Source organism: Anolis sagrei, chromosome 1, assembly GCF_037176765.1.
Source record: "Anolis sagrei isolate rAnoSag1 chromosome 1, rAnoSag1.mat, whole genome shotgun sequence".
In the NCBI taxonomy this organism is placed as follows: domain Eukaryota; kingdom Metazoa; phylum Chordata; class Lepidosauria; order Squamata; family Dactyloidae; genus Anolis; species Anolis sagrei.
This window is the reverse complement of record NC_090021.1, coordinates 43,557,977-43,571,088: the sequence shown is the minus strand read 5'-3', so window position 1 is coordinate 43,571,088 and position 13,112 is coordinate 43,557,977. Positions and strand designations below refer to the sequence as shown.

Below are 13,112 nucleotides of genomic sequence, written 5' to 3'. Positions count from 1 at the left end.
ATATATCTCACAACATCCTTTTGTGGACTTTATAGAGATGTTGTAGTCATTATAGGTGCATATTCACTTTCAATGGAACTTCTAGCTTCAATGGCAATATACCCCCAATTTTATATGCTTTGGGAAAGAAGGCGTTGTCACTGGCCTTCATGGTTTGGAAGATAATTTATTCATTTACTTTTATGTATTTACTTCAGGGAAAGTCAAAGTGGTTTCCTACCTATTTATGGCAAAATTTAGTGCCTCACTTACATATAAAATCTAATATAAAGCCACAATAACATATAACTATCAATTAGATCATAAAAATGCAACAGCATTTAGACAAAATGTGGAGTTAAAAACATATTAATATAAATGTTAAAATCCCATAATCCAGAAATCATGGTCCAAAGCCGTTCTAAATGTCAAAGATCAATCGTATATAATCCCCGATCATTCCTTGTATTGCTTACTGCCCAAAGGCTTGGTCCATAGCCAAGTTTTTACTTTTTTTCTGAAGGCCAGGAGGGAGGGTGCTGATATAATTTCTCTGGGGAGGGAGTTCCATTGTCGATGAGCTACCACTGAAAAGGCCCTGTCTCTTGTCCACACCAGTCGTAACTGCGAAGGAGGTGGGACCAGATGATCTTAACCTCCAAGATGGTTCGTAGAGGGAGATACCGGTAAGCTGGGCCAGAACCATTTAGGGCTTTATAGGCTAAAGTCAGCACTTTGAATTGTGCCCGGTAGCAGACTGGCAGTCAGTGGAGCTGGCATAACAGGAGGTCATATGCTCTCTATACCCTACTCCAGTGAGCAGTCAGGCTGCTGCCCGATGGACCAATTTAAGCTTCCGAACAGTCTTCAAAGGCAACTCCACGTAGAGCGCATTGCAGTAGTCTATTCGAGATGTAAATAGAGCATTGACTACCGTGGCTAAACCTGACTTCCCAAGGTATGGGCACAACTGGTGAACATAATGAGTTAACCTGGAATAGGTAGGTGTTTAAAACATACCCTTAACATTCAGTTTTGGAGCATTCAGTAACTGAAAGTGATAGTTGGCCAAAGTGAGGAAAACATTTCTGGGCTTGTTCTGATCAGAGCTTGCCATCAGAAAAAACATTTTGTCACTCACTAGCTCACTCAGGCAGCTAAGCAAGGGTGAAAACTTGCATCCCCACCCCCATTGAAAAAATATGCAGAGTAGTGAAGAAAAAGACACAATTCCCATGAAGACTCATCGAACTGCAGCTTGCATTTTTCTGTGTGTTTTAAAACCTGGGGAGGTCTCCATGGCTGTACATTTTCGGAGCACTGTTTCTCTCCCCATTTCAGAACCAAAATAATCTATTTTCACCTTGAAGGGGAAACACCTGCCCAAACCTAGTTCAAAGGCAACAGGATGAGGGCAATCAGTCGGAAGTTACTGGAACTGGGCAAGCTGCTTAACCACAAGCCCAACCGCCAGTCAGCTGTTTTCGGTTTAATCCCAAAGCAACCCTGAACAAAGAAAAAGAGAGAACACATTTAAAACAATTATCAACCTCGTAGGATTCATCTGCAGGAACAGCCGTACCAATTAACTGAGCAGTAGCACTATTACTACTACTATTGTCATTGAAAAAAAATTGAACAGGGATGCAATGTGCTTGTACATTAATATTCTCGCCACATTAAGACAAGATGACAAGTATTTGCAAATTTATCATTTTATTTTTTGTTTTACAATTGCATTGCAGAAATTTCATGTATAGGAAAAATTCACAGAATACAAAAGGCAAGTTTCAGGACTAAAATATTTGCAGTCACACAGACTTGCTAATTTTCTTACTAATAATGGCTGAGGATTTTTTAAGAGGAACCTGGCATTCACATTGTCTGTCCAAGAAACAAAAACACATGTAAGACATGTGTGCTTCCCTTATACCAGTGGTTCTCTACCTGTGGGTCCCCAGGTGTTTTGGCCTATAACTCCCAGAAATCCCAGCCAGTTTACCAGATGTTAGGATTGCTGGGAGCTGAAGGCCAAAACATCTGGGGGCCCACAGGTTGAGAACCATTGACTTATACCCATAATAGCATAATCTATGCTTGTTCAATTTTCCTGGGTCTGTAAAACATATTTCAGACCCAATAGCTTGTATTTTCTTGTTGTAAAATAGAGGATATTTCCTTTTTTCTACTACAAAAAATAATGCACCAAGAAAGCAAACAGCAGAGCACATAGCAGCAGTTTACATGTAACTTTATTGTTTTGATTGAAAAACCGAAGACAGAGAAAGATTACAAAAGTAATAAAGAAAGGCCACTTTAACAGAGGTTGTCTGCCCTCCGTTCCTTCAACTTGGAGCATCATATGGGACGGTATCTTTGAGGACAATCAGAAACAGTCAGCTTGTATAGAAAAGAAACAAAGCACTCCAAAGTATTTGCCGAATAAGATGGTGCCTTCAGGCACAGGAAAAAGTGCCCCCATACATTTCCTGACTATGTAACACACATGGACTGTTTGTAGGCCAAACCTAATTTGCAGAAACAGCAAAACCAGGTTATCATCTGCCCTTGTCACTGTAGAAAGGTCAAGTCCACTGGGACTACAAATCCCATCACACACTGCTGACTTTGAAGCCAGCAAAAAATCATATTCAGGATCAAAAGAGAAAAAAATATCCCCTACTTCGGCTATAGGAATAAGTGAAGCATTGTTTCATTTCACATTGCATTATTAATTTTGCTCTCGTCACAGCAATCCAGCAGAAATTTATTTCTTTAACAGGCTGGTAGAAAACAGAGTTGCACACCTCCCTGAATTCTTCTTAGATGGGATGGTATAGGAAGAAACAAAAGCACGGATTCCCTTAACCTAATATACCTGTCACTGGTACAACATGTGTACACGGAATACTAAAGGCTGCCCAATTGTACTCATAGCTTGACAGAATGGTAAGTTTTAATGTTCCAGTGTCAATGATAACCGAGGGTGGGCCTTTCTCATACTTGGATCAACATATACACCATAAATCCAATTGCTTGCCTTATTAGAGTAGACTCATGGAACCAATTGCTGAATGGTAAATCAGAACTATAAATCCCATGGATGCAATGAGGTCTGCAGCAGGGACAACCAACAGAATCTATGCCTACATTCATAATGTCCAAACCATGAGCAACTCTCACTTCCTAAATACAAATAGATTACACAGCAAAAGTACATTTGGCATTGTTCACTACATTATTTGCACACACATAAGGCCAACATTTCAGGATCACATAGAAGAGACAGTGCTGTGTATTAATTTCTAGGGGGCAATGTTCATTACAGCAGAGGTGGGAACATTGTGACCTCAGAGTCCAAAGCAGGCTCTGGTTTCTCTTGACTCCCTTCACCTCATTCTTATGGTATTTCTGGCCTCAAAAATTGATTTAGGAAGTGTGGCTTTGACCAAACATTCCAGCCCAGAATCAAAGTAAAAAAATGACTGGAAGTGAGACAGTATCAATTCCATTTGTGAATTGAGACAGAAATGTGGCCTATGCTGGATTGAGAAGACCCAAAAATATCCTTCTGTGTGTGTTCACCACCAATGGATTAAAGCTTGTAGAAAACCTTCCACGTTTGGTTGGAGGGCAACCCTCATCAGCTTCAACCAATATAGCCATGATGAGAAATGATGGGAGTTGCAGTTCAGTACCAATATGAATGTCACACACTGCTCATCCCAACTGTAGAATATGAGTAATGTAACAGCAAGAATAACATCTTGTGAATGTGGGCAGCATGAAAAAAGATGAGCAATATGAAGATGAAGAGACCACAGCAAAGTGTGTGTGACAATACAGTTGTCACAGTTTCATATCAAAAGTCTTGTGTCTCACCCTTCCTGTCACCCGTGCCCACAATAGCAAAATATGCAACAGGCTGAGGACATTTTCTTCCACTATATGATGTAATATCCTCTTAAACTGTTGTGTTTATACATAAAATCAAGAGCAATCCTTACATACATCCTCTCCCCATTCACTGCTGTTCTGTATGGGCCAAACAGATGGTTTGACATCCAGACCTGTTGTGGTTTTTCAGGAATAGGATATAGCCATTCAGGATAGCAACATAAAAGAGGGCACCCAGATACCTCAATAAAGGATGTGTGAAAGGTGCCACAGGGAGAAGAAACTGCTTTCCCTATTCTCTCTCCTACATACCTCCAACAGAACAATGTTTTCCATGTCATAACGTAGCAGCCTGCACAGGGAAAAAAGCTCGTGTCAATCTTTTACTCTGATCGGAAACATAGTTATTCAGGGATTATCCTACTAATGTGTACTGAGGAAACCCTGAAGTTTCACAACCTTCAGGTACTTCTCACTCTAGCTTCAAACCTAGGGGCAGATCTACTTTTATCCCAATCATCTTTCAAGAGGAATTAGTCCACTGAGATATCCCTACATAGAGGAAACAATTCCGCTAGTTTTGGAGCAGGCAATGATAAAAATGTGCCTATTCCATGCACTCCAATATATAAGCAGGTGTTTACCTATTAAGGTAATTGACAACTTCCTTTAAGAAGACACCAGCTTTCTGTGTACCAGACACCACCTTGATAATTGCACTATGGCTTGTGTACCTAGCTTACTCAATTCACATACATTTCCTTCCTGCTGCTTTTCATAAGATACAAAACAGACATGAGAAAAGTCACCCATCTCCAATGCTCAAGGGCATCAGTGATAATTGCAAACACATGCCCTCCTTAAACTGGTCCTTTCTGGGCAATCTGTTGGTTTGATTCCTGAGAGTTCTGAGTCATCTCCTTCAGTAGGCACATGATGGTTCTTCAACTGGAGCTATTGGGCTCAGAGGCTTCAAGGTGCTAAGGGATCGGAAGGCAAAGGTGGATGGGTCGTACAGAAAGTGAGGTGGTGGTCGGCTTCCATTGATATGCTGTGGAGAAAAAAAGAAAATGACAGCCATCATTCAGTTAGTGTGCACACTAATGCAGCAAATTTCTTATTTAGTTAATAAACCTTAAACGAAACAATGAAAAAATGTCAGAGATACCGTTTACCAAACAGTAAATCAACATCATGGTTGGGAAAGGTAGTATCTTATGACATGTGCCTTCCAACAATTAACTCTATGCCCAACTCTTCATGACAGAACTGTAGTTCATGGACTCTTTTCAGGTAGCCTGTAGATTCTTCCTGGACCCTACTAAAGGATTTCAACCAAACAATCACTGATACATTTGCTACATGAAATTTCCTGGGTTGGTGACTTTACCTTGAAATAAAATGTTCAATACCGTGCATCTGTTCTACTCCCACTCCTGCCAAGAGTGCGAATAGAACAGATCTATAAAGAAGATTATACAAAACTATAAAGAGGATTTCTGACCAATTCCACTTTTTGTGGGATTTCAAATTTAGGTCGTCCCCCCCCCCCCTCCGTCCCAATGGTTTTCCTGGATCCCATCTAAGAACTAGTATTAGACCTCCCTTACACCATGTGATATTTTTCTGTGTTTGTTTTGTTTTCAGACTGTTTCCACCTTAGTCTAAAAAAGTGGGTTCCAGACTTTTGTTCCTCCAGGTATTTTGGCCTTCCGCTCCCACTATTTCTAACAGCTGGTAAGCTGACTGGGATTTCTGGGAGTTGAAGTCCAAAACAACTAGATGAACAAAGGTTGGGAACCACTGCTGTAAAGCAGTGGTTCTCAACTTGTGGGTCCCCAGATGTTTTGGCCTTCAACACCCAGAAATCCTAACAGCCGGTAAACTGGCTAGGAATTCTGAGAGTTGTAGGCTAAAACACCTGGGGACCCACAGGTTGAGAAACACTGCCATGGCAACATCCCTAATTCAGAAGATTTTCTTTTGAATTACAGCTTCTGGGATACTTTGAATAGCAGGGGAAGTGAACATTCTGGATGATGTTTTCAGAAAGTTATAGTCCAAAAACGTAACTTTTCAAATTCCCCGATTTAGATGAGAATAGAGAAGACGCCAGTGTGATATAGTGGTTAGAGCATTGCACTATTACTTTGGAGACTAGAGTTTGAATCCCAGCTCAATTATAAAGGTTGCTGGATGGACCCTGGACAACCCATATTTCCTCAGCCTCAATCGAAAACAATGGCAAGCATTTAATGGCAAGCAAATCCTCCTCCCAAGTAAAGAAGGAAACTAAACCTTGTTGTGTAGGGATGTGCCTTGTACACAATGTGTCGCTGGAGCAAAGATTTCCATCAGGAAATGATATTTAGCTACACCAAACACCATATATAATTTACCTTTACAGAATCACAGCAACCCCATTACGCAGCAGCAGAATCCCAATCAAAATGGCGTTACAGGAAGAGAGCAGACAAAGCTGCATTGATACAGATTGGATGTAGCCAGGGAGACTCTTGACCAGTGATGGCAAACCTTTTAGAGACCAAGTGCCCAATCGGGGGCGGGGGGGGGGGGTTGATGTGAGTGAGAAAGTGATGGGGCAGGCAGGCAAGAAGGGGGTGGACAAGCAGGTGAGCAAGAGGAAGAGGAGGCGAGAAGGGGTGGACAAGCGGACAAGCAGGAGGCAAACGTCAGACGAGCGAATGGGGCAGTGAACAACTGGGGTGGGCAAGCAAGCAGGGGGTGGAAGGCAACAGTGGGTGGAAGGCAACAGTGCGCATGCCAGGAGAGAGGGTGCCCCCTGTGGTATGTGTGCCATAGGTTCACCACCACTGCTACAGACATTGTTGCCTCTTCCTGCCTCTCGCCAGTGTCCCTAAATGCCAGTATATACTCAGCCATCTTAAATAGAAGGCCCTTGCACAAAGTATTGGGATTTTGAACAAACAATTAGCAGGTCTTTTTTTTTCTTTAAAGTGACCTCTGACACTGTATCCAGGATTTTTGGGCTTTGATCCATCTATATTCCCTAATGGATTTTGACTCACAATCAAACAGGGAAAAGGTCATGAACAGAAAGCCCTTCTGTGTGGCTGACCCAGCCAACAGGGTCAAATCCCTTTGTCAAAAGGGGAAAGGGTCCATTAGATTATCTGGTTCATCTCCCTGAGCCATGCAACTTTGCTTCCTAGCACAGGATACAAGAAAGGCACTTTGTTTCCAAAGAAGACAAAGCTCAGCATTCTGAGATCACATTGGCACATTATGCCCCACAGAGATTTCATGCTTAAGTATACAGATAGTTACATACATACATATAGATTTCTGTAATTGTGGTCACAGAGATTTCTTAATTCAGACATGTGTAGTGTAGCCCACAGAGGTTGTCTGCTCAATACAGTTTTGAGTCTAGTTCTTGCTGCAAACTTTAGATAGCAAGTCTGTCAAAGACATATAGATCTCCCCACTACGATCTTACAATGAGATAATTTTCTTTGAAAAAACGATTTAAAAAGATGGGTAAAGTAGTTATACAAAATGCTCAGAAGAATCAACAGAATGTACAAACACCGTTATTGTTGCTGTATACCTTCAAGTTACTTCTGATTTACAACAAGCCTATCACTACATTTCCTTGGCAAGATTTGTTCAGAAGGGATTTGTCTTCCTCTGAAGGGGAGTAAATGGGACTTGCCCAAGGTGACCCAGGATGCTTTCACAGCTCTGTGGGTCTTCAAAACCTGGTTTCCACAATCCAATGATATAATATTGAACAATATATAGTTTCGATGTTATTAAATGATACAGTACATCCCCCACATCCACAGGAGATACATTCCCAAACTTCACATACATATGTGAAGCCATGGATAATAGTGAACCCTGTTGAAATGAAGTACCTCGCTAGGAAATGCCTAGTGAGAACATATTTTGTTGGACATAGATAAATGAAACCATGAATACTGATCCCATGGACATGGGAGTCATACTATGTAACTTTTATTATTAAATGATATATTTAACACTTTCAGTAACCTTCCCAAAATGTTGCTCAAAGAAGAAGTAAATTGAAGGGAACATACGAACATGAGCAGCAAAAGGGGCAGCATTCCAGCTAGAATGCAGCTCAGCTCTAGCTTATTCCATAAGTTCCACATCACTTCAAGAAGACCAATTATGTTACAATCACAGCTATCATACATAAGAACCAAGGCCCATGGAGACAATTTCCTGTCACATTGTCAGGTCAGATCAGCAGATTCCAGTGTAAATAAAGTTTTAATGGCACCCTAAAAAGTAATGGCATATTTATAGTACAGACTTTTATGGAATGGAGTCTTTTTTCAACACACACAGAAGATGCCATCCTTAAGAAACAGCTATAAACAGCTGCTGGACTGAACAACTACTTTCCTCCATTTCTTCTTCTTCTAGTAACAAAAGACTAATCTCACTTACACCACTATGAAGCCAAAGGAATGGGGAGTCATATTAACCAGTCCTATCCTGGTGAATATCCTTTGGTGGAGGCTTCTTCTTTGGAGGATTTTAAATGGAGGCTGGATGGCCATCTGTTAGGGTGCTCCGAATATCCTGCTTTTTGGCAAGGGGTTCACCTAGATGGCCCACGAGGTCTCTTCCAACTCAATGATTCTATGATTCTATTCTATTATTCTATCCACATCATATAGCCTAAATACTCTAAAGCAGGCATGGGCAAACTCCGACCCTCCAAGTGTTTTTGACTTCAGCTTCTATACAATATTGCCTACAATACTTGGTATTGTGGGAATTGAAGCCCAAAACATCTGGAGGGTCGGAGTTTGCCCATGCCTGCTTTAGGGTTTTTTAGGCTATAAGGTGTGGATAGGACTGGTTAATATAACTCCCCTTTCCTGTGGGAGTTGAAATCCAAAACTGCTGGAGGGCCAAAGTTTGCCCATGCCTTCCCTAAAGGCACCAGATCCTTTCTGATTTTGGAAGCTATGTAGGGTCAGCTGTGGTGAGTAGCTGGATGTAAGTCTGACAACCAATACCAGAAACTATAGGCAATATTTTAGAGGAAGGAACTGGCCAAACCACTTCTGGGTATTCCTTGCCTAAGAAAACTCTATGAACATCATGAAATATTCACCTTTTAGAACACATAATATTATTTGGAAATCTGTACAAATACACACTAGCTGCAAAAGAGGCATTCATGTATTTAGTCTCTAATGAAGTCTGTCTCACACCAGTTTCTCCTTCATTATGTTGTGATAATAAAATGGTATGGGATTTTTTGAATCTTGGTAGATTATATCTTATATAATAGTGGAAATACATCCCAATGGCAAAACACAAATAATCTAGGGGAAATGACTGGGATACCTTTTTACCAGCCATTTTCTGTCCTGAGTAACACAACACAAAAAAAACAGGATATGGAAGGCAGCTGAAACTTGGGGACATTATTTACTCTCTGTCATGCGACAGAGTCATAAAATGCCTGCCCTGTGGGTTTGATTCTGTGTGAATTCTGCCACAAAACATGTCTCTGTGGCACCCTTATTCAACAGGAACGGGGTTCAAGGCTTTGCTGTTTTTTTAATCATGGAGAAATATCAGTTAGGGTGAATGCTTGGCTTTCTTTTTTACACATTGAGAGCTTAGCGCTTGTCAAGCAAAATCTTTTCATTCTAAATAATGTTCATATTGCAAAAGTATTATATCATAAAGAATTTTTCTTGCAAGGATGTCTCCATGTACATACCAAAGGCATGGTGGAAGATGCTGGAGGACATCTGCAATTTGCTTACACATAACTCAGTTGAAAAAAATCATGCCCAGGGCCAAGCATATATGCACACTAACAGAAAGAAACACACATACACTTAATCTGAAACTACGACCAAGGACACAGCAGGAGGGGGCACATTTAAAAGAGCCTCCATTCACCAGCCGCCTGCTGTGGCATTATGGATGGTACGCGTTCTGGCAGGCCTCGGAGTGGGAGGGTAACATAGCAACCTTTATGCAGAGCTAAAGGGGCAGAATTAATCAGTCCGATTTGTCCCTCTTCTGCATTGAGACGATGCTTGCCAGTACCACGAGAGACAGCGAGTGGACAAAGAGCCTGGCATTGCCCTCCATTTAGAAATGCCAACCAATCAAGGTCGATGAATAAGGCAGCAGCTGAAACCTTTTTGTTTGCTGCAGGTGGGTGACAGAGCTAATAGGCTTGGAAAGGGGAAAAAACCCAACGTAGGTAATCAAAATTCCTATGTAATGTCAGAGGGAGGCTCAGAATCACTCGTGCCATGCCAATAATGGAAAACTCAAAGCCTCACCATAGGAAACCTGGTTTGAAAAAGCACCACCATGATGAAAAAGTCATGCTAAGGGAAGACTAAAATATGAAAGGTTTTATGGGCATTTGGTCTGTGGTGATACCTGCTTATCAGTGCTCTGCATTTTGTACTTTGTTTTATGCTCAACCCTGATTATCACTTCAACCCAACACTACACATCAAGGGTAGCCAGTGCATACCTTTGTAAAATATGTGAAACTTTATTTAATATACCACAATTGGACAATTTTAACTATATAGGTCTTTCCAGATGGAAGGTGGTCCCAATAAGTGTTTGCTTGGTGCTCCTTCCTCTCAGCATGTTTCATCCGTTTGCCTTCTATTTATGCCTCTTCAAAATCTATAGGATTGTTAATAACAGTTGAACTCCAGGTTTGGGGGGGGGGGGTGTCAGGAGTGACTTGAGAAACTGCAAGTCACTTCTGGTGTGAGAGAATTGGCCATCTGCCTGGATGTTGCCCAGGAGGTGCCTGGCTTCTCTCATGTCCCTGCATAGGAAGCTGGAGCTGATAGAGGATTCAAACCTCTGACCTGTTGGTCTTTAGTCCTGCTGGCACAGGGGTTTAACCCCCTGTGCCACCGGGGGCTCCAGTTACAATGCTTGAGTGCCAGGACTTCCAAGTTTCTCAGTGTTTATATCACTTTTTAAGGTTAGCTTTAAGCACATCTTTGAATACATGAGTATACCATATATATTCATGTATTCATCCACCTCATTCATAAGTCAAGGGCAGGTTTTGGGACCATAATCATAGATTTTGATATGGCCCATATACTGAATTGCAACACTGCACATATTGAATGTGTATGTTCAATCAAAATGTACAGGTGTATCACCTGTGCATGCATGTGCATCACATAGGCATGCATAATGGCACTCTATAGCCAACACTTTTTTCTGCAAGTTTGAACTGAATGCTGACATTCAGCATGAAATAAAAATATTCAACTCTAACACAGAAGAACTTAGACATGTTTCAGATCCTAACAAAATTCCAACCAAGTGCTTCTTTTACTAACCGTTAGAGTTAGGCAAACTCATTATTTTGCTTCCTTCACATTTTAAGATGAAATAAAATAAATTAAAAATCCAGCTCTCCCCCAAATATTGCTTCTGTTTTGTGAGAAATTTCAAAATATTGTTACTGCAACAGAAAGGGAAATTGGGGTTAGCTTATGTAAGACAAGAATTAGTCCCATGTAACATCAGAAAGTTGCACTTTTTTTCCCCTTTTTGCGAGGGGACTATTAGACTTTGCTATATCTTACACACAGGCAGGACCATTTAAAATATCTAAGTATTTAAAATATTTCCAAAAATGAAAGATTGTTCACCAATCAAATCAGGAAAATTAATATTTCTTTAAAATTTGAATTAATTTTTTAAGTAATAAAACATTGCAGTCCTGCTGTGCAGCATAAATAATTAGCACAATACCTCAAGTGCACACTAGAATGGGAGAGAAAAGGGAATCCATATTTGAGATTCTAAATCTACTCTGTTTTGCTTTTTAAAGGATAAGAAGAGAAATAAATGAAGATCCCAAACCCTAGGGAGCAAGGGAAAGAGAAGAAGATGAAGCTATTTTTCAGGTGCTTTGGGAATTATGGAAGGCCCCGCAGTTGCAAGTCAAAGAAAATATGTCAGAAAGGTAGACACACCTAAACAACCCTACAAATTAACAAGAAAGAACAGCCCGAGGAGACTTCCTGCTATGATCCCCACAGACTAACCTTGTTTCCAATTGCAACTAGAAGGCTGCGTCTGGTTTCTACAGAAGAGACTGTGGGATTTAAGTGGGGAAAAGCAGCCAGATACTAAAACAGATATTTGCACACTGCAGTCCCACTTTAAGAGCAAAGGAGGTCCCAGATCTATAGGGAGATGCTCTCAACAAAACAGGCATCCAAAAGTTCCCTTCATCTATCGGAATTTGTTTCCAATGTATTAGCACAAGACTGTAGCATGTATGTCTGCTAGAAAGCATTCTGTTTCTGGAAGTGAGATCAAATTATAGGTCTTGACTACACTTCCATCCTCAGAATGAATTGAAATTCTGTATACAGGTCTTTTGCACAAGCCCACTTGGTTATACATTCATTCAATTGTGTATTGCCTTTCGGTACATTTATAACAACTATTATGATTTCAAAGTATGGATGAGCACAAATGATTTTTTAAGATATGCAACAACTGTAATGTGATATGAAACTAACACTGCTGTAATTTATTGTCTACATTCATAGAATCATAGAATCATAGGATCAAAGAGTTGGAAGAGACTTCATGGGCCATCCAGTCCAACCCCCTGCCAAGAAGCAGGAATATTGCATTCAAATCATCCCTGACAGATGGCCATCCAGCCCCTGTTTAAAAGCTTCCAAAGAAGGAGCCTCCACCACACTCCGGGTGCAGAGAGTTCCACTGCTGAACGGCTCTCACAGTCAGGAAGTTCTTCCTCATGTTCAGATGGAATCTCCTTTCTTGTAGTTTGAAGCCATTTTTCCGAGTCCTAGTCTCCGAGGAAGCAGAAAACAAGCTTGCTCCCTCCTCCCTGTAGCTTCCTATCACATATTTATACATGGCTATCATATCCCCTCTCAGCCTTCTCTTCTTCAGGCTAAACATGCCTAGCTCCTTAAGCCGCTCCTCATAGGGCTTGTTCTCCAGACCCTTGATCATTTTAGTCACCCTCCTCTGGACACGTTCCAGCTTGTCAATATCTCTCTTGAATTGTGGAGCCCAGAATTGGACACATAAATGAAGGAAATGCTAAATTTAGTTAGAAGTCAGAAAAATATAGATAGGATGACTTTTTTCTCATTTCAGCTCACAGGTCTCCTGAAATCTTTCCACAGACCACCAAAGAGTCTTGGGGGTCT

General features: G+C 41.0%; 1 protein-coding gene across 2 annotated transcripts in view; it reads right to left on the bottom strand.

Annotated features, from left to right (window-relative positions):
* Positions 1–1,678: 1,678 nt before the first annotated feature.
* LOC132761332 (uncharacterized) overlaps positions 1,679–13,112 on the bottom strand; it is a 67,084-nt gene continuing 55,650 nt past the window's right edge. For both annotated transcript variants that reach the window (XM_060754106.2, XM_060754107.2), the window contains one exon: positions 1,679–4,927. In XM_060754106.2, coding sequence (XP_060610089.2) covers positions 4,799–4,927 — 129 coding nt within the window. In that variant the 3' untranslated portion in view covers positions 1,679–4,798. The remainder of the gene's footprint in view (positions 4,928–13,112) is intronic.